This window comes from Zalophus californianus, chromosome 5 (assembly GCF_009762305.2).
Source record: "Zalophus californianus isolate mZalCal1 chromosome 5, mZalCal1.pri.v2, whole genome shotgun sequence".
Lineage (NCBI taxonomy): Eukaryota > Metazoa > Chordata > Mammalia > Carnivora > Otariidae > Zalophus > Zalophus californianus.
This window is the reverse complement of record NC_045599.1, coordinates 106,055,828-106,083,070: the sequence shown is the minus strand read 5'-3', so window position 1 is coordinate 106,083,070 and position 27,243 is coordinate 106,055,828. Positions and strand designations below refer to the sequence as shown.

The following is a 27,243-nucleotide window of genomic DNA, read 5'->3' as shown; positions in this document are numbered from 1 at the left end:
CCAGCTACTTCTGCTAGTTGAGATTTATTTTTGGCAACATATGCTTAGGAGCTACTTCTGACCTCATTTTTTTTTAATTTATAGAGGCATCTGCTAGTGCTGAACTCAGCCACAACTCTCACGCTACTCATCTATTTGATTTATAAACAGGAAAGATCCATGTAGAATTGTGGAAAGGCAGATGAAGTCAGAAAAGCTGTCCAGGCCAAATTAGAAAGAGACCACACGGGATTTGTGAGTGGCCCTGAGTGAATACCCAACAGGCCACTGTCAACTGCCCTCTTCCCATGGGTCACGGCGGGGAGGCTTTCCCTCTACTTCAGGGTCTTTTAGGGAAAAGAAAGCAATAATGCCTTCTCCCTAGGTACCATTTAAGAGAAATGTCTCAAGCCCAGCTTTTTTGAGGGTCACTGCCTTCCCATTCTTCTTAAGGGTGGAATTTACTAGTAGGTAAACATTAAGGAATAAAATGGCCAAGCTGATTTTCCAGGTAGCAGCAAAAGCACCTTCATGCAATTATAAATCAGATCATATTACTGTCTTGCTGAAAACTGACAGGTTCTCCTTGTACTTAAAATTCTAGCTCCCAGCTGTGACCCACGAGGCCCAGAAAATTCAGCCATGCCTACTGTCCCAACCTCATTCATCTCTTATGACACTCTCTCCCTGGGTGCACAGTCCAGCCTCACAGCCGACTTGGAAGGGAAGGGTACAGATAAGGAAATCAAGGTACACTGACGGTCTTGGTCAGGGTACGGCGAAATCCGACTATCCCTGGCTTCTACCTTAATGCTTATTGACATTGACTTCCTTGGTGTTATAATTCAAGGGGCACCAAGAGGACTCCCCCCGCCGCAAGACAAAAGCATCTCTTTCCCTTTCCATCAGGGTCTGAAATTCTCCTATTAGAGACTTTTTGATTTGAAATGTTATCTGATCTTTAAAAGTGCCACCAAAAATACAAAGTCTGCTGAGATAGGTTTGGAGAAAGATAATGCTGTGAGAGCCAGTACTTTAGTGGGTAATCATTTATCAAATAATTTTGAGAAGTAGGATGGTCAGTCAGGAAACGGTGTGGGGAAAGCAAAAGACTCCTCCAGACCAAAACAAAAACAAAGACAAACATTAGAAGAGGAACTCTGTAAGATGTTGATAGTATACACTAAGTGATGAAAAGTGATTACAAAAGAGTAGGTATTTTGTACCCCATTATTTTATTTTTTTAAAGGTTAATGTTTATTAGAGAGAGAGCATGAGTGGGGAGGAGCAGCAGGGGGAGAGGGAGAAGCAGGCTCCCGCCCTACGCAAGGCTCCATCCCAGGACCCTGGGATCATGACCTGAGCCGAAGGCAGACGCTTCAACTTAACCACCTGAGCCACCCAGGTGCCCCTATACCCTATTATTTTAAAATATATACTTGAATGTTATATGTGTAGAAGAACCTGGCAGGATAAACCCCGAAAGTTTATCAGTGATGACCCCTGGGTGATGGGATTATAAATAAATTTCTTCCTTTAAAAAAAGAAACGCATCTGCATTTTCTTTTTTTTTTTTCCAAAACTGAGCATAAATAATTGAGTGACAAAAAGAAAGGGGCTAGAGTAACAACTTTAAAAACATACCTGCTGTGATGTACTGTACAGCATGGTGACTAGAGTTAACAATACTGTGTTGTATACCTGAAAGCCACTGAGAGAATAGATCTTAAATTATCTCCCCACCACTACAACAAAAAATGATAATTGTATGAGGTGAAAGATGTGCTCACTAACCTTATTGTGGTAACCATTTCACAATCATCAAATCATCACAAGGACGCCTGGGTGGCTCAATCAGTTAAGCATCTGCCTTCAGTTCAGGTCATGATCCCAGGGTCCTGGGGTGGAGTCTCATATCTGGCTCCCTGCTCAGTGGGGAGTCTGCTTCTCCCTCTCCCCCTGCCCCTCCCCCCTGCTCATGCTCGAAATCTCGCTCTCGCTCTCGCTTTCAAATAAATAAGTAAAATCCTTTTTAAAAAATCACATTGTGCACCTTAAAGTTACACAGTGTTATATGTCAATTGTATCTCAGTAAAGCCGGGGGGAAATCTGCCAAATTAATAGTTTTTCAGGGGACAGCCCTTGCCTGAATTAAGTTATTGGGTGCATTTCCAGAAGAAAATGACAAATGTCAGATCAATTCACACATATAAAGTAACTGAAATGGTGGTGGTGGTGGTGGTGGTTTTTAGAGATCAAGGATAACAAAATTGTAACTTGAGTGCAATTACCCCTCTGCTAGCGCGAGACAGATGTTCATATCGATCCTGCTGAGGCTGAATGTGTTGTCAAAATCCTCTCCAAAAGCAATCACTGCCTCAGCCGTGGATGGTATGTGAGATGACCCCAGGGCCACTGCTAGCTAGCACATATGTTGCCTGCAGGCAAATCATGAGAAGCTCTCCTTCCTCGAGATGTTTCACTTCTTTCTTTTGAAATATTATCATAATATATTGCTTTTTAAAGAATAAAATACATCTGCTAGAAAATGATCATTATGAACAGTCAATCTCTGGTGTCTGTGGTATGCTTGGCACCCCCTAGGATGGGTGGACCATATACTGTCTTCATAAACCATTCATAGCAATCCTGGGTGATTCTTTTTTGTCATCTCTGCTGGAAATCATTAACCGCCCCCCCAAATAAACAAACCCTGACAAGATGATGTTATCTCCCGATGAAAGCAAAGTGGCCTGAGACCCCTGGAAACTGCTCAGTCGTCCTACCTTCTTGGCACTGGAATCTGTCCTGCTTTGGTATCCAGGAGGCATCTGAAATACCCACTTCCTCTTGGTCAGATGCAAAGTCCAATAGAGCAAGGCGATATGGCAAAGCCAAGGACATGAACTGGATGGTATTAACCAGTCAGCTGTTTCTGTTTCAAGGCAGCATGATTCAAGGAGGACCGTGGGTCTTTGTTCCAATTAAAACTCAGACTTAATTCCATTTTTTTCCAGTCCATGAATTTGCTGATTTCTCGTTCCAGTGATTTGCAATGAACATCATTCCCTGGGGCCTTGGCTGTTGCACTGGCCACATTGCAAGGCCAGGCCCTCCCTCCTAACACCCAGCGTGTGGGTTGTGCAGTCCAGTGGTTGGGAAGGAGATGTGTTGGGTCCACTGGACCTAATGATGAGTAACGGAAACTCAGATGGTAAGGACCCAGTAGTTAGCACCCAGTAGTTTTCAATTGGCCAATTTCAATTAACAACAACAACAACAAAAAGTCAGCATTCCCATTTTGAGACTTGCTACAGGCACTTGCTCCTGCCTTTGTCCCTCAGCAGAAAGATCTGTGTCTCATTCAAGGCTGTATGGCTCAGCAATGGAGCCCAATGAAAGAACAGGGTAAGGCTGGTTTAGGAAGTTGGCCCAGTGGCCAGGCCCAGGTCAGCAGGGGAATTCTGAGAGACTTCAGCTCTTTTACCTATGCCCACATCCAGAAGAATACACAGTGCCTTATGATTAAAGGAGCGTCACTAAATCTGGAGACCATTACACAGAAGAAGACCAGAAATGCATCAAGAGCCAAAGGAAAAGGCAAGGCTGAGTTATATCAGTTTGTCTCAGCCTAATGTCAGCTTGACTCCCAGGCGCTCCCTGGAAGGGGCCTAACTCTGGACTCAGAAATCCTGGGTTCAAGTTTTGCCTCTGTACATAATAGCTGTGAAACTCCAAGGAAGTGATGAAATCCTCTCAGCCTTATTTTCCACACCCCAAAAATGCCAGGGCCAAGTACAAGGATCCCCTGCCCTTTGAAAGTTCGCCACTTCACTTTTACAAAAGACCTGACAATGGGACCTGTTTTCACTAACCACAAGAAATCCAAAGAGGGTACTGCTTTCAGGAAAAAAGGTGAAAAGCAAGAGCAGCATTCTGCTGTTGTTTTGCAGCAAGTTGCTCTAGAGGCAACATGAGTGGCCCCGGCCAAACTCTGTCCCCAGGAACTACACTCAGCATCTCCACATCAGCCCGCCAGCACTCGGCACTGTGCTTTATCTGTGCCTCATCTCAATTTATTTTGCACATCCCTTAGAAAGATGTGTCCTAAGGTAGCAGAGAAGCCTAAGAGAGGTTGTTTTTAGGGGTCTGGGAATGTTCAAATTTTTTCCATATAAGTTAAGGGTCATTTCTTCTTTGCTTTATGCCATTTGGGGTTAGGAAAGGTTTCATTAGGAACCCTCTGCTTCCAGATAGCAGGGGGACACCTATTCCGACTTCATCATCTTTGTCTTAAGTGAGGTGATGAAGGTAAAGTCACCAGAGCTTCATAAGCAGGCCCGCAGCTCCCATGGGTCCCTTCTCCCCTCTTCCCAGAGCAAAGAGGCTTTGGCCCGGCCTTTCCTGCAAGTCCCCAAGACCGAGAGCCTGGCTCCTGACTGCCAGCAGCCCTGTCAGCCCACCCCTCCCTCAGGAGCCCCAGCAGATGGTTTCCTGCTCTCTTCACATTGATCTGGATCTTGTCTCCCTTCTGCCTTTACCTGCCATTGCATGATTACACCTTTCCTGTGGTTCGGGACCTGGCCCATTCTCTCCAACCATCCCAAAGCCCTCACCAGCTCTGTTCAGCACACACCTATCACATGCCTGTTCTCTGCCAGGAACCTGGGCTCATCGTCCCTCCTCCCAGTCTTTAGAGACCTTTGTTTTATTTCCCAGTCGCAGGTGTCCTGGGCTCTTCCCCCATTACATAGGAAACTTCATTCAAATCTAGTTTTTCCTGTCTTATCTGTCATCGTGTTTCCTGCAGCATCAGGAACCCTCTCTACCCTGTGGAGGACACCATCCTATCTCTGTGCCTTTAGGGTGCATGTCGTATCACAGAGGAAGCGCTCAGTGGATGTTTGGTGGAAGGGAGGAAGGAAAGGAAGGAAGGAAGGAAGGAAGGAAGGAAGGAAGGGGCAGCACCAAGTATATAGGAGTGGCCTTCTTCCTCTCACCTGCTTTGCCAGGTGGCCTGTCATCTTTCTTCAGGTGATGTGCTGGTAGACATGGGAGTGCCCAGAATTTATCAGTCTCGCCTTGATCTCTTTGTGCCCTCTCTTTCTTTGGTCTCATAGAGTCTGAAGAGCTGAAGTATGTGTAAGGGTCTGGTCACCTTGAGAAATGCCCACCCATGCCTACCCTTTCACTGGCGTATTTCCCTCTTCTGGAGTCAGTTTTCATCCTCATGCTGATGATTCCCAAGCTCAGACCCACTCTCCAGATTCTAGGGCTCCACACTTTACCTCTGGTTGTCCGTTAGACATGCACAGACATCAGAAATTCACCTTGCCCAGATCTGATCTCAGCTCCCTGCCACCTGCATACGCACTGTGTCCTCAGACTCTGTGAACAGGTGGGCATGGGTGTCATTCCCCTTTCTGTGCCTGTATTCCATCTGACATCAGGTCTACGATGTCTGCTCCCTCCTCTTCGTCTCCTTTGCCACCACTCCCTACCCTCTCTTGCTTGGACTATCCCAACACCTCTTTCCTCCCCCCACCACCCCAATCCTTTCTCTCTCTTGCAGCCAGAAGGTAAAACTGCAAATTTCCCAGATGGAAACCAACAAGGTGTCATTCAGATGCCTGAGAGAAGCTTGTAAGATCCTTCCTGATCTGCCTCCTGCTTACCCCTCCTTCCTCATCTCATACCACCTTCCCCCAGCACTGGAAGCTTCAGTCTTCTTCAGCTGTCAGCCCCTCACCCCGTGTGGTCCCTCTTGCTCTCCAGCCTTTGCAGGAAGTGTTCTTTTTCACCTGTCCAACACTTACCCCTGGGTCAGGTCTCAGCTTCGTGTCCCCTTCTCCGGAAAGCCTTCCCTGTCATCCTCCCTGGAAGTCTGGGTTGGCTGCCCCTCTTATGGATTGCCCTAGCCCTGTGCATGCCCCAACTGCAGCACTTCCCACAATTTTCCATCTCTTTGTTTTCCTTATCATCTTGATAAGCACCATGCTTCAGGTCAGCCCCACTCACTATTGTGTCTCCAGCACCTTGCCGAGAGACTTGTGTATAATAGATGCCTATTATGTGTTGAATGAATGAATGAATGAATGAATGACTTCTTTTCTGCTCAGGCTATATCCTAGTCAGAAAGAAAGTGTTGAATCTAGATCTTGCTTGATCTCTAGATAATATTATACTCATGTTCTCTATATTCTTCTTGTTGGCCTCCCACGTCAGGTCAGGTGTGGGTCTTGAATATAACTGGTCCCTCCAAGAAGACTCTCTCTCAGTCAGTGTTTTCATGGGATGTGAAACACTGCTCTGATTCTTCATCAGAACCACAGACTTTGGGGCCCTGGACTGGGGCTAGATTAGAAAGACAGTTCAACCCACAGACAACTTGGTTGGGGGCCCTGAATTAATAAGGACTTTGATAAGTTTTTAAAAAGAAAGCCACTGTAGACTGGAGCGTCTTGGAAGACTCCTAGGAGGTAAAGCTTGAATGGGGCTTTGAGGGATGGATGAGAATGAGTGGAGGTTGGGAGGGTGGGGAAAGAAGGAATTTATAGGTGTAAATTGACCACATGAGTTGTCTGTTATTTACCTTGGTATCAAGCCAACAGATCTTCAAAAATTAGTGGCCTGCAAAGAAATTTTTTACACAAATCTAGAATAGAGGTTACCTCTGGGGATTAGGGAAGAGAGGTTTCAGTAATTAATCCCTGTTTCTTGGACAAGAAATGGCTCAAGACTTTTCATCTTCAAACTGCCTATATATGTCACAATTTTTTAAGTTTAAAGAATGTTAGTAGCTATGACTGAAAACCCAGTGAATACAGCAACAAATGATATGATCCTATCAGATATGAGTGAGGCTATAAAGTTTCTCAGGTGATGAGATTTTAAGTAATCTTCTCCTGTTTCTATTTTTGATAATTTTACTTTGTTTTTTTCATCACGTGTATGTATCATAAGAGGGGAAAATATTCCACACTTCCTCAGGCTTTGCCCACATGGGCTGCCATGGAGAAACCATGGGTATCAAAGTGAAGTGGCCCTTGCTCTTAATTCTGTCAGCCCTACTGTTTCTTTATCACTATGTGGACCTGGGTAGGAAACGTCACCTCCCCAAGAGTCTCAATGCCCTGACCTGTGGGATGGAGATCGTAAGGCTACCTCATCGGATATCCTAAAGTGCAAAGCAGATGACGGGTACAAAGCACCTTGCACAGAGTTAGTGTTCAGTCAATGCTCATTGCCTCTCCTTCCCTAAAGAACAAAGCAATTATGTTGGTAGAAATTCTCAGTTCTAGGGAAAGACCCTTAGAGACCATTTAATCCGACCTCTTCATTTTGTTCCATTTAAATTATTCTTAATTGCACATGATAAATAATACAGATGAGCTTATGATGAGAAACATCATTCTAGGCTACACTGCACCCTCCCCACCTGTATCCTAGTCCCCAAGGCAACTTGTTTTCATCATTTCTATTTCTAGTTCTTCTCGTGGTTCTCTCCATGATGCCTAGTAATAGGAGGATAACTTCTATTTCTTAATTGGCAGCTCTAGACACGACTTATTGACTCCCTAGTTGGAAAGATGAGATTTTAGCTCATTTACATCTCTCCCCTCACTTTCTCTTTAGTATTTGATTATGTTACTGATTACCTCTGTTGCTTCTCTTGTAATCAGAGATAATATACTTACACCACCATTGCTTCTTTTTGTAACATTATTTAGTATCTCGACTCCTTTCTGTGCAAAATGAGGAAATTAACACCCCCCAACTTCCACTTCTAACGCTTCCACAAACTCTTACCTCGCATCAGCTACACTTTTATTTTTCTATGGTCAAACCTGTATTTTTGTAACATTTGTATTTTCTTCTGCATCTGTAACTTGTCCTTCAATGTAGCTTAAAGAAAACAAAACAAAGCAAAAACATATACTATTTATGTTGTCAAATCTATGCAGATATTATTCCTTGCTAGACCATGTGGCATGCTAGGATTTCATTTCCTTCCCTCTAATGCCAGCTCAAAACCCCCAAAGCTCCATATTTTAAAGCTGAAAAATTACTTTCAGAGTTTTTTCAAATTAATTTTTTAAAGTAATATATGTTCAATATAGAAAATTCAGTAAATATTTAAAAAGTAGAAAAAAAACAGGGAGAAAAAGAGGGGTAGAAAATTAAGAACACCTGAAAATCCAACCACAGGTAACATTTCTAAAAAATGCTTCACATAGGGGCACCTAGGTGGCTCAGTCGTTAAGCGTCTGCCTTTGGCTCAGGTCAGGGTCCCAGGGTCCTGGGATCGAGCCCCACATCGGGCTCCCTGCTCAGCGGGAAGCCTGCTTCTCCCTCTCCCACTCCCCCTGCTCATATTCCCTCTCTCTCTGAGTCTCTGTCAAATAAATAAATAAAATCTTAAAAAAATGCTTCACATAATTTACACAGAGTAATCAGTAAAACTGAAGAGAAAATACTTTCCTTAGTAATACAGGGAAATGTGCAGGCCCACATAAGATGGGCCCACATCCCAAAATAGGAGAGATGCTGTCCTAAGTCTCAGTTCCCTGATATGCTACAGACATTCCGTTTTTATTGCACATATTTACTGGGCATTTGCTATCTATTAGATGCTGTGCTCACTATTGGGAATAAAATATGGTCAAAAATAGACATTGTCCCTACCTTCGTGAAGGTTTCATTCCAGTAGGGGGAGGTAGACAGTAATCAAACAGTCATGGGTAGGCAAGTATAAAGTTCAAAACAAATCGAGTTCACATGTTGAAAGGAAAAGAACTTGATTCTTTGAGGACACCTAAGGAACCTGCCCAGGCTCAGATCCCCCTTTCTTGAGGGGGTCAAGAAAGTCTCTCTTGAAGGAATGATGGTTGAATTGAGATCTGAAAGAAGAGTGGGAATTTACTAAGCAAAGAGAGTGCAGGCAAGAGCTAGGTTTGGGAGCATTCCAGAGAGAAGGTAAAAATTCTATGATGGGTGCACAGATGGTACATTCACATAACAAAAGCTGTTTTGGCTGGAGCAGAAAGAGCTGGGGGCTGAGTGGGGAAGAAACCCACTCTCAGGGCACTTCACATGCCAAGGGCTGGATGGGTGCCTGGGCACAGTGGACAGCCAAGTGTGGATCCTTTCAGACAGAGATTAGCTGAAGAGGAGGTTAGCTGTTAGCACAGATGCCCACGATGGAGGCTTGTTTGGCTCTCTGACCCAAGCCCTTCTGTGCTCTCAACTGGACATTTTTATCAGTTGCAAATGGCCTCATCTAAGGAATGCCAAACAGATACCTTCCCTGAAAGGTGTTGCGGGATATGTAGCCACCTCATTATGCAAATGACCACACAGCTCATCCTCTGGGACCTTTCAGGCAAACTTTCCCAACTCTATTAGGAAACCACATCCTTCTGTCTTTCCTCACCTTCATTAACAAATTGCATTAGGAGGTAGAGAACACACAGGAAGTGTGTGCCAGAAGGAAGTTCCCCTTGCCCCAAAGAACCTCTGGTCCTACAGTTACTAACTGGAGCACAGCAGGATATGCAGAGAGGGATAAATGGAACACTCTTGTCCCTCCCAAAGCTTCCTCCATCCCCTACGGTGGCACCCAACGTCAATTTTATTCACGTTAATAAAATAGAAAGCTGATGATAGTTCATGCAATAGGCAACTTTTCTAGTAAGTTCATGCAATGGGCAAATTTTCCAGTAAGAAGACATTTCTAGGAGCAACTGAAATTTTTGGAAGAAGAAAGGTAGGAAAACTGGGCAGTAAAGCTATCATAACCAGTCCTCTGCTTAGACTACCCCCGTAGTTCCTCACTGCACTTAAGATAAAATCCAGACTTCATACCATGCCTATGACCCCCACATGATCTGGTCCCTCCCTATCATTAGGGCCGTGATCACGGCCGTCTGGACCGTGATTCCCAGCACGGCATCGCTATGCTCCAGCTTACTTTCTGCCCCAGGGCCTTTGTACTGGAATGCTCTTACCTCACATCTGCATAGCTGGCTCCCTTGCTTCATGCCATCTTCTTTCAAATGGGTCTCTCCCTCCAAAAGGTTTTTCCTAACCACCCTACCTCAAACCACCTTCTCCATTCCCAGTCACTCTCTAGCCTAGGACCCTGTTTTCTTTTATCACTATCTGAAATTTTCTGATTTGTTTGCTTGTTTTTATCTGTCTCTATCAACTAGAACATAAACTCCGTGAGGGCAAAGATCTAGTCTAACGTGTTCTACATCATATCTGCAGAGCCTAGGACAGTGCCAGGCACTCAACCAGTATTTGTTGGATGAATGGATGTAATGGTATTCTCATACTTGGAGGTTGGTTATGTGGCTAAATAAATTTATTCATCTAAGAAAAATATGAGCTAACAAATATGCATACATTTTGTTGAGAATATGCCTTCTCAATAGTTATTGAGAAACTGTTACATCCTAGGCACTAGGGAGAAGAGGCAAAATTAGAGACAGCATCCCCACACCTAAGGAGATCAGAGTGTTGTGGTGGCCAGTGGGAAGGAATGTGGAAAGAAGCAAGAGACGTGAAGACTTAATGGTCATGGGAAGTAAAGAAAAGAGAGAAAATGAACCCCGGGTTTTAGACTTGGGCAGATAAGGAGATGGTTGTGCCATTCTGTGAGCAGAGGAACCCTAGGGAGGAAGGGGGGAAGGTCAACTTTGGAAATGTTGAGGTGTGGAATATGCAAGTGGTGATACCCAGCGAGAAACTGGATATCCAAGTCTGGAGCTTGGGACTGGTGAAAGGAACGATGTCCTTGATACGTATAAACCCCCAAAACTCACTCGAGAAAAAAATTGGTAACCTGAATCGTCCTATGGCTATTAAAAATTTTTTATTTCTAATTAAAAAAAATAAAAACTTCCAACAAAGAAAACTCCACATGCAAATGGTTTCACTTGTGAATTCCACCAAACATTTCAGGAAGAAATAATACCAATTCTTCACAGTTGCTTCTGAAATACAGAAAAGAAGGGAACTCTTTCCCAATTTATCTTACAAGGTCAGCATTATCCTAATAGCAAGACCAAAGACATTTAAAAAGAAAACAGCAAATCAATGCCCCTCATGAATATAGAGTAAAAATCCTCAACAAAATATTAGCAAATAAAATCCAGCAATATATAAAAAGGATAATGCATCACAACCAAGTGAGGTTTATCCCCAGAACGCAAGGCTGGTTCATCATTGAAAAATCAATCAAAGTAATTAATAAATTAAAGAATAGCCTGACTGACCAATAAACCAAGTTTTAGATTATATGATGAATCCAAAGACCTAAGTTTGGAAATAGCAATCAATACCAGGTTATTTGATTTAGGGTTACGAGAGAAATAGCTTAAGAAAGAGGGAAAATTTCCCCTCTGGCTAAGAAACAGAATGACACTCAGGCAAGGCCCTTTGAAGGGCTCACTCGTCTTTCCTCTGCTAGCATCACTTCAAGGACTGACCCAGAGTGAAAAAAGGAGTTGGGGGTTCCCCGTCTTGAGCAGCCAGCCTTCCGGATTTCTAGGACAGTATATTCCATCCATGCCCAGGGAAGGAAAGCCAAGGGCACTCACAATCCTGATTTTCTCAGATGCTTAGGATCCAAGAGTGCCAGAGTTGAATGAAGTCTGGATCTTATGTAATCCAAATCCCCACAGTTTAAGGAAGAGAAACCAAGAGCCATGGAGGGTGGCTTCTCTAGGTCCCCCTACCTTATCCTCTGTTCTGAAATCCAGTGATCGTAAATTGGTCCCAGGACAGCAAGCCCATTGGACCCTATCTTCCAGGCCTGTCCTCCCCAGGCTTTTCCCTCTTTTTAAGGTGTTTTAAAGCTCACTTTTATGCATAACAAGTCACTGTCAAAACCTATCTGTTCTGGGTTCTAGTTTCTCTTTTCTCACTAGTTGGTGTCTCTTTTGGAGAAAACCAGACACAGGCCTTTGCGTGGACTCATCTACATCAGTGAATTGGCGGATTGACGCAGCCACCTGCTTTGAGCCTACAAGCCTCACAACCAACCAGACAAACAGAGCCTGGGGCGCATCATCTCTATTTGAGTCCTCTGTCACTCATTTGAAATCTTCAACAAATTCCTCATAAGATAATGAAAATGAAAATGTACTGCACACTCATTACGGGCCACGGACTGTGCTATAGGGCTATGCATTCTCTCACTCAATCCTTACAAAAACTCATTAAATAAGTACTATTCTGGTCCTCATTTTGCAGATAAATAAATAGGCTCAAAGAGATTAAGCGACTTGCCTGAGATGCCGTGGGTAGTAAGAGGAGGAGCCAACACTGAAACCCTCCCCTGCTGACTGCGGTGCTCAAGGTTTGAGGAATGAAAATTCTTTGTAGTTTAAAATGAGACTTGTTTTCCCTTTCTTTCTTTCCATCTCTGTTTGCAGTCTCAGGAGGAAGTCTGTGATTTGCTCCATGCTGCACCCTTCCAAAACATCCTGCCCAGAGTCTACATCAAAGGTAAGAACCACTAACAGCAGCTAAACAGCCAACTTGCATTTGAACTCCATGCTCACTTAATCACAGTAAACTCAGATCTGCAGTCAGAAAGGGAGAAGGTTATATAAAGCTTTGGGCAGTGCTTCAATATTCACAGAATGGCAGAATTGGAAGTGACACTCCAGGCCTTGTTCCTTGGTCCTTCTAGATCATCCCTAGTGCGTTCCTGTCTAGCCTTGGTTTAACTCTTTCGAATGATGGGGAACTCCCCACTCCATGAGGTAGATAATACTGTCACTTGGACAGAGATACTAGAACATTTTTCCTTGTAGTGAGTTCTGATCACACTTTAGAATGAAGGAGAACAGTTCTACAGAGTCCATCTAAGTTTGGGAACACAGATATGTCACCGGTCCTCTGAGAGTTTTCCCTTCCTCAGTTCCCCCAGGGTACCCTGAGTCTCATTTTCTGCTCTGTTTCTCCTTTTTCAGAAGGGGAGCGTCTGGAGGTCCGCATGAAACGTCTGGAAGCCAAGTATGCTCCGCTCCACCTGGTCCCTCTGATAGAGCGGCTGGGGACCCCTCAGGTATGATCCTTCTATCCAGACTCTGAGAACCAAAAGGAACTTTAGAGGGAGAGCCTTTGGGCCAACCCCCTCATTTTACAGGCAGGGAAACAGGCCCAGAGAGAGGGTGGGGAAGAATGTCTACAAAGCCTATTAGTGGCAGGGTCAGGTCTAGAAGGAGATTTGCTGTTTCCCAGGCCTGAGTTCTTTCTTCTACACCCTGTATCCGCTCTTGTGCCAAGAAAGAAGTATCTATTATGCTCCTGTTAGGTATCAGGAATTCTGCTAAGTCATCTCTCAGAATTAAAACTCCACACACCCTGAGAACCAGCAATTCACTTCTAGAAAAACACCTACAGGAACACAGACATCTACTGTAGCAGTTTGTTAAAGCAAAAACTAGAAACAACCAGTAGAGGGTTGACTGAATACAACATGGTAAAGTTATCTAAATGTCGACTACTTGCTACATATTAACGAAAAGGAAAGATGAGGTCTAGGTGCATCAATGTGGACAGATCATAAGCGCCCGGTTAGGGGAAGAAAGCATACAACAAAACCCTATCAGTGAAACTATTCCTAAAACATGATAATACTCACGGTTCCTAATGGCGGCACCCTCTGAAGAGAGATGAGAGAGACAGAGATGGGGTGATGATCTCCTGGGTCAGGAGACTTCACCTTTCTCTGTAATGTTCCAATATTTTCAAAAGTGAATAAGCTAATATGTTAATTCTGTAATTAAAATTAAGTTTTACAGGGGCTCCTAGCTGGCTGAGTCAGTAGAGCATGTGACTCTTGATCTCGGGGTCATGAGTTTGAGCCCCACCTTGGGTGTAGCGATTACTTAAAAATAAAATCTTGGAAAATAAAATTAATTTTTACAAACCAGTACCAGTTGCTATGAACATGGAGATGAGTGGGGCAGGACCCCTGCCTCAGAGGACTCACAGACTGGGGTAGGAGTCAGGAAAAAAGAGAAAAGAGGAGGGAGGCAGCCAAAAGCATGTGTTGTCTCCTTTCACACTGATTTGAGTAATCTGCGCATTTTAGGGAGGCCGGGGGAGGAATTTCGGAGGAAGAGAAATGGGGCACCCTGGCGAGACAAGCCAGGGTGGTCTGTCTCATTCGCCTTTGCCAACTGTGTAAGAGGTTTAGGATTCAAATCTGCGCTGGACTTGCATTGCAGGGGTCCTCTCTGCTCTCATCACAAAAGCTGAGGCGTCTGAAGGACTCAGATCCTCAGCAGAGGGCAGAAGGCAGCCTCTTCTCTCAGAAATCAGGGCAAGTATTTGGAGCACATTGCAGGACCCAATCTGCTCAGGTGTCCCGCCAATGAGCAACTCTCGCCAGACCACCTGCGTGCCACCCACCTCCTCCTGGAAACAGTGACTAAATGTTCAGTGGCATTTGGGTTCTTTGAGTCACCACAGGGAGAATTCAGACCCTGCGGAGTGCACACATTTTCTTTTTTGGCCTTCGGAGGCTGAACAGAGGAGTCTTCGAAAGATTTCCTTTTAGGGATAAATCCCCCAAGCCAGCGACATAGAAATGTGTCTGCTCCACTGTTGGTGTCATCCTACAAGAATCTGGCCTCTCGCACCCAGGGTTTGGCATGTGTTTCCACTTAAGAGACTGTGAATTCCTTCCCTGTTCTGGTGAACATGATTTCCCTGGGACTGATAGAAATCTCAATTTATCAAATGCCGAGTCTTTAACAAACAAAAGCCTAGACGTTCTGCTGGCGAGAAAGTGCCAGTTTTCTACTCACCCCGCCCTCAAGGGATAGTCCAAAACTTAGTCGTCCCCTAGACCAAAGAAAAGTTAAGGAAATATTCCCTTCCAAGCTAGCTGGGGTGCAGGGGACTCACATAATATCTCAGTCCATGACGGGAAGATTCTGCCACATATTTAAAGTCAAGAGGTTTTAATGATATTGCTCTGTTTGCATTTATTTCTGGGACATACTAAGGTGCTATCATGGAAGGCACACTCTGGCAGGAGGTCAGAAGACAGGGGTCTTCGTCCCAGCTTCACACTTGAACTGATGCACAATCTGGCGCTAGATACCTAATATCTCAGTCTTTGTCTCCCCACCTGTGAAATGGGCTAATAGCTACTTTGCTGCCTTCATTGAACTGCCTTTCATGAATATTATGATGAACAAAAATGAGTAAAAGACTTCCAAAAACTATAAAGGATTATATAAAGGTTTATTGAGATATCATTCTCCTCCAGAAGGTACTAAATGTAATCAAAGTATTCCATGCAGAAATTTATTTCCACATTTATATTTATTTTTACTAGGATTTATTTTCACAGATGCTTTTTCTGTTCCCTTGTTAACTCAGAAAAGAACGGCAGAGAGAAAACTCCCCCACTGAGTAGAACAGAAAAGAAATGGATGAAATTTATGTGAAACACACACAATATATATGTATATAACACCAAGTCACAAAGTGGGGGCCTTTGCTGCAAATAGTTCAATGCACTTTTTCAAAGCCAGAAGGAAAGGATAGACCTACCCCAAAGGAAAAAGGACATGGAAGAAAACTCATACCCTAAAAGGTTTAAATGCCAACAAAAACCAGCAAAAGTGTTCAGCCTTATCAGTAATCCCTGAAATGGAAATTAAGAGAAGGGTACAACTTTTCATCCAAGTTGGCAGAGAACTTTTCTTACTGCTAAGAGAGAGCTGGTGAAGATATAAGAAGGGGAAGGGTGTAGAGTGGTTCAGCTTTCCTTCAGACTAGTTTGCTACTATGTTGCAAAAGCCTTTTAAAATATGTATCCACTACAACTGCGGAGTCCTACTTCTAGGATTTTATCCTAAGCACAATCAAAGAGAAGCTTAAAAAGTGTTGCCTATGAGGATGGTTGCTTAAGAATTGTCTGTGATAATGAAAATTTGTAAACACTTTAACCAGTAAGCATAGAAGATTCAATAAATGGTGATCTATCAGTGGCCATTTTCTGTGGCCATTAAAAAATTATGTTACTGAAAATATTCAAGGAAATGATTTTGTAAATTGCTGCTATCTGAAGAGAAAAAAGCAAGATAATCTGATCCAAATTCTGTTAGCTATAGATGTATACACACACTCACATACATTAACACCAATCATAGATCAGTATTTTAAGAAACCTCATTTCTAGGTAGTGGGGTTTATGGGAGATTTTATTTTCTTACCACTTTTTGAAAGTGTTTTTCCATATTTACCCAAGTGACTGTTATTTTTACAGTTCCCAGAAGAAACTGAAGGGTGAACGCTTTTCTGAGGAAGGGCAAAACCCCTGAACCTTTTCCATCAGGGCCCCTTGGTTGGCTCTAGTGGGGAGGTCACCAGATTTCCAAGTCTGTCTGCAGATTTATAAACCCCATTGCCAATTTTTAGTTCCCCGCCATGATTGTCAGTCCCTGGGGATTGATTCAGACTAACTAGATGCACACGAGATTAATTAGTAAACCAGAAGTCTCTGTGTTAATTTACGAAGAAGAATATTCATGACGTGAGAACAAATATGGGTCCTTTATGTATTTACTGACCATCTTCCTTGTACCAGGCACTGAGTGGAGAGGTCTTTCAAGGTCCAAGTACCAGCGTAGAGTGTTGCCTGGTAAGAACAGAACCAAGCACTAGGTTCAGGATTTTTTTAAAGACCTATATCTAGCCAACTGTGGCAACCTGAATGGTCTTGTCTCTTCTTAGGAGCTTCCTCTGCCTACGAAATCAAGATGAGTCACTGTGAATCAGGGTTCCCTCTCCTTCATGCTTAAAACACATGTTGTCACATTCATCTTCCCCAATTCACATTTTTTGTCCTAGACTTCTCTCAGTTTATAGTTGTCATGACAACTAAGCTCCTGGCCCATTTTCCTAACAGCCTCCAGCGTTGTGTTTCCTGATTTATTTCCCTCTGTGGATTAATTTAGAGGTTGCCCTCCTTCTAGGGGCTCCAGGGTGAGAGCTTACAGGGAGAAGTCAGGTAGGCTCCTTCCAGGCACTTGTAACATGAGCTCTCTGGGGAGACTTCCCTCTGGAGAGCTGACCTCACGAGCTCCCTGTGGACCTCTCTGTCTCAGAGGCCAGCCTTCTCTAGCTTTGTCCCTAGATTTGGAGACCCTCCTTTGACCTCAGATTTTGATATCTATCTACTATTTGCAGATGGTTTTGAGACCTCTACCCCTAGACATTTTTACTCATAATGCAGACAGTAATGTGTTTTGATGTGCTTGTCTAGCCAGCTGATTATTAGAGATGCAATAACCAGGACCCAGATATGAAGCCAGTTTAAATTATTAATAGAGATAGTTTACAATGTTAGAGGACTTCTAATGGGAGGAAATGATCCTGTAAAATCAGTGGCAAATTTTAAGAGTAACATTTTTATTGCAGAACATTCAACTGTACAGAAGTATTTAAAGTAAAAAGTGAAAATCCTGCCTGTTTATCCAAGCCCATCTGCTCCCACAGTTGATGTTTCCTTCTAAGCTAGTTTACAACACACACACCCCACATATGGTTTTATTTGTTTGTCTCTGGGATTGCACGTTGTTGATGTTTTTAATAGGTCTGTAGTATACATCCTTTTCTGAAACTTGCTCTATATTCACTTAACAATTTAACCCGAACATCTAGACTATCAGGATTCAGATCCCAGCTTTTGCCAATCAGTGGCTGCCTCTCTGAACCTCAGTTTCTTTATCTGTAAAATGGGGATAACAATGGCACCTATTTCATGGGGTCGATGTGAGGAATAAATAGCTTAGATCACAGCCTGATGTATTATACACCCACTCACTGAGTGTAAACTAGTAGTATCATCTCAGTCTTCTCAGTGGATATATAGCATTTCATTATGTGATAGACTGGGATTTTTTTTAGTTTGACTCTTTGTCCTTGACAGCGCCTAGATTTTACTTGCCACAAGTAAGTCTTACCACAAGACCCCTGCTATTTCACTAGGGCTTACAAAGGTAGTGCCCAGCTCTGGGCAAGACATCTACTCTGGTGAGTGAATTCCAGATACAGCCAGCTCCAGGGCACGGGAATCTCTGGTGAGAGGGGGACGATGGGGTCCGAGGTGAGGATAGAAGGTTTATGCACGTCTGTGTTCCCAGCAAATCGCCATCGCTCGGGAGGGCGACCTGCTGACCAAGGAGCGGTTGTGCTGTGGCCTGTCCATGTTTGAGGTGATCCTGACACGCATTCGGAGCTACCTGCAGGACCCCATCTGGCGGGGCCCACCACCCACCAATGGCGTCATGCATGTTGACGAGTGCGTGGAGTTCCACCGGCTCTGGAGTGCCATGCAGTTCGTCTACTGCATCCCTGTGGGGACCAACGAGTTCACAGCTGAGTGAGTAGCCCCAGGGAAGGGTGGGTCGCCACCCCACTTGCATGTCTCCCCCCAACAAGAGTCTCCAGGCTACCAGGGCTCAACTAGAAAGAGGGCAGGGGTGGGCTGTCCAACAGCTGTTTCTGGCATACCTGTGATGTGCGAGGTACTGGTATGCTGAGCAGAAGTAGATGGTTTCTGGCCTCATAAGAGCAAAGGCGGGAAGGGTGACAGGTGCCTGAGAAGTGAGCTGAGTGGGTTATTGGAGTGTAAATCACACAGTAGAACTGAGCCTTGCATGTTGCCTAGGATTCAACTCTTAGGAGGGGCGGGGGGCACATTCCAGGAAAGGCAACGAGTGGTTGGAGGCAGAGAGGGAGTGTGTGCTTTGGGACTTAGGACCCCTCAGGGCCTGATCTTTCCAAGACCGGAAGCTGCTCCGATTTTGCGGGCAGGAGGGAGCCCTGGGGAGGTTTTGGCATTGAGAACCCCAGCCTCCACCTCACCCCTCACAAAACTGCAGGGTTCATAGAACAGGGAGAGGCCTCCTCAGTAGAGGGTCATGCCCTAACTTGCACACGTGAGCCTAGCTCGTGAGGCCTCTACTCCTGAAAACCAGGAAGCCTCCGAGAGGAACCCAGTCCTGTCCTCAGAGAAGACAGAAGCAGATTCCAGTTCTTCCTTCCCTCGCCCAGCTACACACTGAGACCAGAGTAGTGGAGAAGGCAGACAAGGTCTGCCCTGCAGGAGCCGAGAGCTCTCGAGAACAAGGCCAGAGAAGGCTTCCCTGAGGAAGTGGTGTTGGGACGAGCTGGGCTGCGCAAGCTGTTTTCAGAGCAGCTGCTGGGCCTGCACTTCTAGCCGGAGTGATGAGGAAGCGGGGAAGCTTGCCCACTGGGCTTCAGCTGCTGCTTGAGGATAAGAAAAACAGCAGAGAGATGACCCCACAGCCTCTGGACGTGCCCAGGATGCTGCTGGGTGCTGGCAGCTTGCGGCTGAGCTTCGCCAGACCCACAGCCCCTACAGCCCCCGCGCGTGCCAGCCCCCACTCGCCTGCCGCAGAGGCCCCTCCGCACACCACGCCCCATCCCCTCTTGTCCTTGCCCGTCCCCGCCCTCTGGGCCTACAGCCGCCACCTGGTCTTCTGGTTTAAAATGGTCCTTCCCTTCACAAGCATTTGCCAGCTCCTTGAGGAGACCAGTCTCACCCGAATTCTCATCAGCCACAGAAGTCTCAAGGACTGGTTGAATTTTTTCCCTGCAAATTTATCTTCTTTCTCTTACCTCAGTGGCTGACAGGCTGACACCTCTTTGTGGCTAGAGGGACTTAGGGCACAGTCCCTGGAACAAATGAATGTACGCTCACCTCTTCCCTTGCACCCACGTTACAGGTGAAGAGGATGACCCAGGGACTGGCTTGCCCACTCTCTGTACTCCGGGCCCAAGATGAGGGCCCTTCCCCGCACCCTCCCCTGCCCCTCACTTCAGCTGCTTCCTCTCCCCACCCCCAGGCAGTGTTTTGGTGACGGTCTGAACTGGGCCGGCTGCTCCATCATCGTCCTGCTGGGCCAGCAGCGTCGCTTCGACCTGTTTGACTTCTGTTATCACCTGCTGAAAGTCCAGAGGCAGGACGGGAAGGATGAGGTCATTAAGAATGTGGTAAGCAGCCACGGGCTGGGGCCTGGGAAGTGGGGCCAGGCCTGACAAGCCGGCTTTCATCTGAAAGGGAGGGCGAGCTGCTTACGGAGGCCAAGTTCCTGCACGGGTAGGTACAAAGATGCTCCGCGGCCAGGGACCTTCTCGTCGGAAGCCATGAGTCACTTGCTCACAACCTGCTGGGATGAATCAGGTCACCCTGCAGGGCTGGGCCGAGCTCCAGACCTGAATTAGCCCTTCCCCATGCCGGTCAGACCGCCGATGCTGGCGCCTCGTGCCCACACACTCTCACCGAACCCAGGAGTCGTGCAGGCGCAGGGGTGGGAGGAGGCTGGTCGTGGCGTAAGCGGGGCTGCTGTGGGGGCGCTGAGAGGGGCTATTGAAATTGGGCCGGGGGAACGGCGGGGAGGGGTGGCCAGCGAAGGCTTCGGGTGGAGGCAGCGCTTGGGCTGAGTCCAGAGTGACCACCAGCCAATAACCAGGCGAAAAACGGGATGCAGGGTGGGGAGGAAGTTCCGGACAGAAGGAACAGCTGTAGCTGTCGCAAAGGCACAGAGACCTGAAGGTGTGTGGCTACGACACAGAGTAGGTCTCCAGGGCCAGCTGAAAGGAGGGGGAAGCAGGAGCTACCTCATAAAGGGTTTTTTGTTTGTGTGTTTTGCTGTTGTGGTAGAATATACATAAACGTAAAAGTTGCCATTTTAACCATCGTTAAGTGTACGGTGTGGTGGCATTAGGTACACGCCCACTGTCATGCTGCTGCCACCACCAGCCACCTCCAGAACGTTCTCAGCTTCCCAGAGGGAAAACACTGCCCGTCTCCCCTCCCCCAAGCCTCTGGTAACCACCCTTACACTTTCTGTCTCTAGGATTTGACTAGCACCTCATATAAGAGGAGTCCTGCAGTATTTATTCTCTCATGACTGGCTTATTTCACTTAGCATAATGTGTTCAAGGCCACCATGTGGTAGCTTGTATCAGAATCGTCTTCCTTTTTAAGGCTGAATAATGTTCCATGGTATGTATATACCACATTCTATTTACCCATTCTTCCTTCAGTGAACACTTGAGTTGCTTCCACTTTTTGGCTACTGTGAATATGCTGCTGGGATCATGCGTGTACAGATATTTGTTCAGGTCCCTGCTTTCATTTCTTTTGAGTAGCTACCTACAAGTGGAATTGCTGGATCATGTGCTAATTCTATTTTTAATGTTTGAGGAACTGCCGTTCTCTTTTCATTTTACATGCCTGCCAGCAATGTGCAAGGGTTCCAGTTTTTCCATAGGCTTCCTAGCATTTGTTCTCTGGGGTTTTTGGTAATAGCCACCGTAATGGATGTGAAGTGCTATCTCATTCTGGTTTTGAGTCCCATTTCACTAATGATTAGTAATGTTGAGCATCTTTTCACGTGCTTTTTGGCTATTTGTCTATCTTCTTTGGAGACATGTCTATTCAAGTCCTTTGTTCACTTTGTAATTGGATTGTTTTGTTGTTGTTGAGGTGTAGAAGTTCTTTATATATTCTGGATATTAATCCCTTATCTGGTATTCGAGTTGTAGATATTTTCTCCCATCCTGTGGGTTGCCTTTTCACTGTCAATAGTGTCCTTTGATGCAGACAAGTCTTTAATTTTGATGTGGTCTTTTATTACTTGTGCTTTTGGTGCCACATCTAAGAAATCATTGCCAAATTCAATGTCATGAAGATTTTCCTCTGTGTTCTTCTAAGAGTTTTATAGTTTTAGATCCTATGGTTAGGTCTTTAAACCATTTTAAAGTTTGTTTTTGTTTTTGTTGTTGTTTTGGGTTTTGGGGGGTTTTTTGTATATTATTATAAGGTAAGGATTCAGCTTCATTCTTTTTGCATGTGGATATCAAGTTTTCCCAGGGTTAGGGTTAATGTAGAGCATGAAATCATCCAGAATACTTGGCTTGCTAAAATGTAACACAGAGGCTGCTGGGGGCGATGGAAGGTTTTGGAGAAGGGTGCAGGCCTTCAGAACGCCGAGGCCCTCGTGACCACTCTGCCGTAGGAATGCCCTGGGGAGCTGCCTTCCCCCAGGCTTTCTCAGCACAAACAGCCGCCCTGTGATCTAAGAGACGTATGCATTGTCCCCTAGGCTATGTTTAGCAGAACTCGTAGAATACGCAGATTAGCATATCGTATCTTTCCCGTAAACAGATCCTCCTAGTTCCAGTAAGACCCCTTGTCACACATCACATGCTTGAGAGACGATGCTAAGGATTTATGATTATCCTGAAGGACCAATAAAAGCAGGAGCAAAGAAGGGCAAAGGGTGTTCGTCTCTGAGCATTGACCCCTTGCCTTCTCCTCTCTTTCACAATAACGTTTGGAGTCATCGTTCATCCTTCGTACAGGGATTGCGAGCCATTCCCGGCATCCCAGCACCGTTTATTGAGAACACCATCCTTTCTCCATTGAATGGTTTGGGCACCCTTGTTAAAAATCATTTGACCACGTGTGGAAGAGTTTATTTCTGGGCTGTCTCTTCCAGTGATCTATATAGGTTTGTCTTCATGCCATTGCCATACTGTTTTGATTATTGTAGCCTGGTAGTAAATTTTGAAACTCACAAAGGGTTTTATGGCCAAGTTAACATTTGATTGCTAAGCTCTGGAAACCCACAGAAGGCCTGTAAGCAAGAGAGTGACATCATTGATGCATCGGGACCCTGGACCCCAACCTCACTGCATTTTCTTGCTCTTGCTTTTTATTTCTCTGTCCCTCCTCCTGCCCCTAACCTGCACATCCCTGTCCTTCCACAGCCCCTGAAGAAGATGGCAGACAGAATTCGGAAATACCAGATCTTGAACAATGAGGTTTTTGCCATCCTGAACAAGTACATGAAGTCCGTGGAGACGGACAGTTCCACTGTAGAGCATGTGCGTTGCTTCCAGCCACCCATCCACCAGTCCCTGGCCACCACCTGCTAGGTGGAAGGGCCTGCAGACCCTTGACCTGGACGAGAAGAAGAAGCAGGAGAGAGAAAGCCATGGCCAGCCTGCAACAGGGTCCAACTGGACAGCATATGGGATAAGCCTGGAAGCAAACAAGAACCTCCCCAAACACATCTACACCTCCCAAGGGCTGGGCCTGTGCATGCTCTCCCATGACATCTCCATGGTGGTTTTTCCATAGCGTCAATGAAAAAAAAAATGAAAAGAAACAGGGCAGTATGTGCTTTTTCTTTTCTTTTTTCTCCTCAGCCGTGCTAAGAGCCCTAGTTTCACCCCTTCTCCACCTCACAGCCCCACCCCACATCCATGGTTGCCTCTCAAGACCTCCTCCCAGATGGTGACCTCCTACCCAGTGCCCATGTACCACCTCAGGAGTGAAGTCTCAGAGAAAGAGACAAGAGCATGGGCGTATCCTGAGATAACAGCCCAACCTGACAGGCGTGTTTCCACTTCCTGGCTTCTTCACCTCCTCTGGCTCCCTACCCCCCATTTTCCCAGGCAACACCTCCTCCTACTCTGGATGCCGGGGATTCTACCACCAACAGTGCTTGTGGACCAGACGCTAAGAGCCAGGGGAAACAGAAGACAAGGTTCCTGGTACTGGCACCGGGATAGATGGTGTTGGCTCTGGCCTTCCCTGGACTCCCCAAAACCACGCTCCCCTCTCAGCGCGCTCCTAGAGAGAAATCAGAAATGCATTCACAACCATGTCTCGCTGACTGGAATTCGGGTAGAAAGATGGTCAGGCCTGCTGTGCGGAAGCAGTATTTATTGACATAGCCAGGAATTCCATAGCCCCAAACAGAAAGCTGTGGGACCATCTCAGCTTGATGGTGAGGTGGTTCCTTTATTCGTTCAGCAAATACTGTGAGCAGCAAGGTGCACAGGGCTGAGGACAGTGGGAACACAGCACTGAACAAGTCAGGCACATACTGCCCACACCAGTAGCCGGTGGCCAAATTAGGGACCACTTCTCTGCACAGACTCTCTCATCAAGGAAAACTCCCACGAGAAAGATAATGTTAAGGGGTTATTTCAACAGAAGCCCAAAACATATTGGGGTCAGGGAAGTGAGGAATATAAATAGCACTTGTCAATGAGTTTTTAATATGTGGATACACTCCCAGAAAAGGAGTCCTGTTTTAGTGAATCGGGACTTTCATTGTCGTAGAAGCTGAAAGATTCTTAGGAAATTTATCTTTTGCTCTCAACATCCTCAGTGTTCCTTAACCTAAATTTTGAGGCATGGAGCATATCTCGCAGGGGCCTGTCTCCTTGCATTTCTCCAACTGAACCAAAAGTCTTTGCAGAATCTCCCACCGAGCGTGGGGAGACTGTGTAGAAGGATGGAAGGAAGCCTTTGGGAATGAATGTCTTATTACAGAGCAACTCTTCTTCAAAGGGAGCCTGTGACCCTGAGCTTGTAAGAAAATGTAAAGTGAGACATTTGATATCTCTCCCCCAGTCCAGGGAAGAAAAGAAAAGAGAGAAAATAGAAACAACAACAATGATCCACTCCCTCAGGGCGGATGAATGGAAATGGTTACCATTAATCAGATGGCCCATTTTAACCCAATGGAAAGAGAAAAAACAATCCATAGCAAGAGGTTTGTGTGATACACTCTGCTCACCAGGGAGGAGAGAGGTGGGGCTCACCAAGTGTGGCCCAGAGGCCTCCATCAGGACGTCCTGAGGTTAGCCACATTTGGTGCCGATTTCTGGGCCCTCCCCCAAACCAGTTAAGTCTGCATCTCTGGGAGTCAGGTAGGGAAATCTGTACCTTCCACAAGCTCTCCGGGCTGTTCTGTTGCACATGGAAATCTGAGGACCACTGAGAGGGTCTCTCCATCGCTAACCTGGGCTCTGAGCTCCCTCTGAGCCATGAAAGAAAATATTTGTAGGGTAGGAAAACCATTCAGGGTGGAAGCTGGCGGATCCTGTCTGGAGATGCCACTTCCTATTCTGACTTTTTGTTGTTGTTGTTTATTCCTCTTGATGACCATAGATGTGTCCCAAAGGCAGAAGGGAGAGGCTACACCACATGGTAGAACACGCCTTCCAAACCCACATAAAATCTCTAAGCTCCAGGGTCTTCTGAATCTTCGTCCTGTCTGAGGACAGTGGGTCTTTCAGATAGGTGACCAGCTGTGAAGTCCTAGAGTTTATTCCAGATCCTTGCCCATTGCTTTTATGGAGATTTGGATCATCCATTTGATGGGATTGCTGTTTCAGCAAGCTGCCCCTCAGTCCTGCCTCTGTAACCCTGAATTTGACCCCCTGGGTAGAATCCTTTTATCTTCGAGAGATTTGACCCTGGTAAGTTGAGGTCTTCAGCTTAGGGAGAGACGTTGCATCTCCCTCACTCGCTGGCACATTTATTTATGAATACCAACAGGTGTAATACCCTTTTCTCCCTGGTAGTCTGCCTCCTTTTGATTTGATTTTGTGTGTGTGTCTAAGAACCAGGAAAAAAAAAAATCTTAGGTTTTAAAAAAGTCTAAAAAAAATTCTGTTTCAGAAACTGTCAAATGTACCATATTTGTATTAAGAGTTGCTGGGGATTTTTGTACAATGAATTTACATTTATTTATGGTGACTTATATTTACGCTTGTGATCAAATAATGATGTTAAATTCTTAAATCATATTTGCTATGCAGCTGAAAATGATATTTTGCTTTGTATTTTGGGGTACCTGTGTTGAGTTGATAAACATTTCCATCTCCATTAAAACTGCTTCCAAACCAGCATCTTGGCGGTGATTCCTGGTCCTCCCCCAAGCCTCGTTGATCTGTGGAAGGCCGTGTGAGCACTGATGACTAAGGAAACATCCTGAGGGGAATGGAAGGAGATAGGGTAGAGCAGGTCGGTGCATCCTAAACTAATGGCTTGTTGTGCTTTCTTGCTGGGGCATTACCTTTACTAATTGATTGACACCGGACGAGATTCAGGCAGTAGTTCTGAGTGATTCCTAGTCTCGGAGGGAGGATGGGAACCAGTATTTAATGAGGTCTGATGTGCACAGGCCCCAGGCTAAATCCCATTCCTCCCTTCCATTGAATCAGCTGCAATCACTTTATATGTTATTTCCCACCTTCGAGAGAGAGGCTCTGCGGTGTATTTATTTTCACACAGTAAGCGATGATTCTGATTTGAACCAGTTTCAAAGCCTGAGCTTTTGTTCGCACACTGTAACAAACTGATCCGCCAGGCCAGACCCCGAAACTAGACTTAGGGCCACTGGACTTTTCAGGGCTTTGGGTGAGTAAGGTGGAGCAGAGTCTGGTATCAGGAGAAGGCCCAGCATGGCGGCAGGGAAGTTTCCAGGCTGAAGGTACCTCTCACCCTCATCAGAAAGGATGACACCAGAAGAACACGAGAAGGTTGTATTTAAAACAAACACCAGTGCTTGGAGTCTCACATTTTATGCAGCGGCAAGTTTCCCAAAGACCATCCACAAAGATGAGTCCTAGGGCATTAGTGACTCCCCTTGGCTGTGGCCTTGGGCAGCCAGCCCTATCATCTCTCAGGGCCTTGGTTCCCTCTTCTTCAAGTGGGAAAAAATAATCTGAGGTCCCTTCCAGCTCTACTACCCTGATCGTTGGTAATGTCCCAGTGGGGTACTTTGAGGGGCCTGACTACTTCATAGACTTGAAATCTTTTTCAGCCACGTGTCACCACCTCCAAGGAGTCTCATCATTACGGGTTGTATATTTGAGCTGCTGTAGTTGGGGTGCAGTTGGTATTAGCCCTGAGAGATGCTCAGTGAAAAGAGGGTTCCGTGGTCACATGGATTTGGGGAATGCCTCCCTGCTCTTTCCCTTCTTGAAGATCTGCAGTGCTCTGAGTCCTGCAGCACTAACCAGCCTGGAATGGCACCCCATCACCTAGTGGCCCTGACTTCGGAAACCCCTTTCTCTGCAGCACTACTGATCCTCTCATGGAACATGCTTTGAAAAATACTGGACTGAGAATATAGAAATCCACGTTAGATGTATACAAACAACAAAACTCCCAAGGGAGAAGGGCCACTGCCTCAAAGGCAGTCATAACACCTGGGCACAATCAGGGAAGCAGGGACCTGGCAAGGATTGAAGGGTTTCACATGGAAGGGGGAAGCATTTTCACAATGGGAGAGAATAGGGTAGCAGAGCATATTCATTTGCCAGGGCTGCCATTGCAAAATACTGCAGACTGCATGGTCTAAACAACAGAAATTTATTTTCTCACAGTTC

General features: G+C 45.6%; 1 protein-coding gene across 3 annotated transcripts in view; it reads left to right on the top strand.

The window, feature by feature from the left end:
• Positions 1-25,758, top strand: part of CYFIP2 (cytoplasmic FMR1 interacting protein 2) — a 123,316-nt gene extending 97,558 nt beyond the window's left edge. For 2 of the 3 annotated variants that reach the window (XM_027605134.1, XM_027605132.2), the window contains 5 exons: positions 12,420-12,492; positions 12,963-13,057; positions 18,159-18,397; positions 19,887-20,034; positions 22,819-22,986. In XM_027605134.1, the coding sequence (XP_027460935.1) occupies positions 12,420-12,492; positions 12,963-13,057; positions 18,159-18,397; positions 19,887-20,034; positions 22,819-22,986 (723 nt within the window). Of the gene's footprint in view, positions 1-12,419; positions 12,493-12,962; positions 13,058-18,158; positions 18,398-19,886; positions 20,035-22,818 lie in introns of all 3 variants that reach the window. The other variant, XM_027605133.2, reaches the window with a different exon arrangement.
• Positions 25,759-27,243: the final 1,485 nt, after the last annotated feature.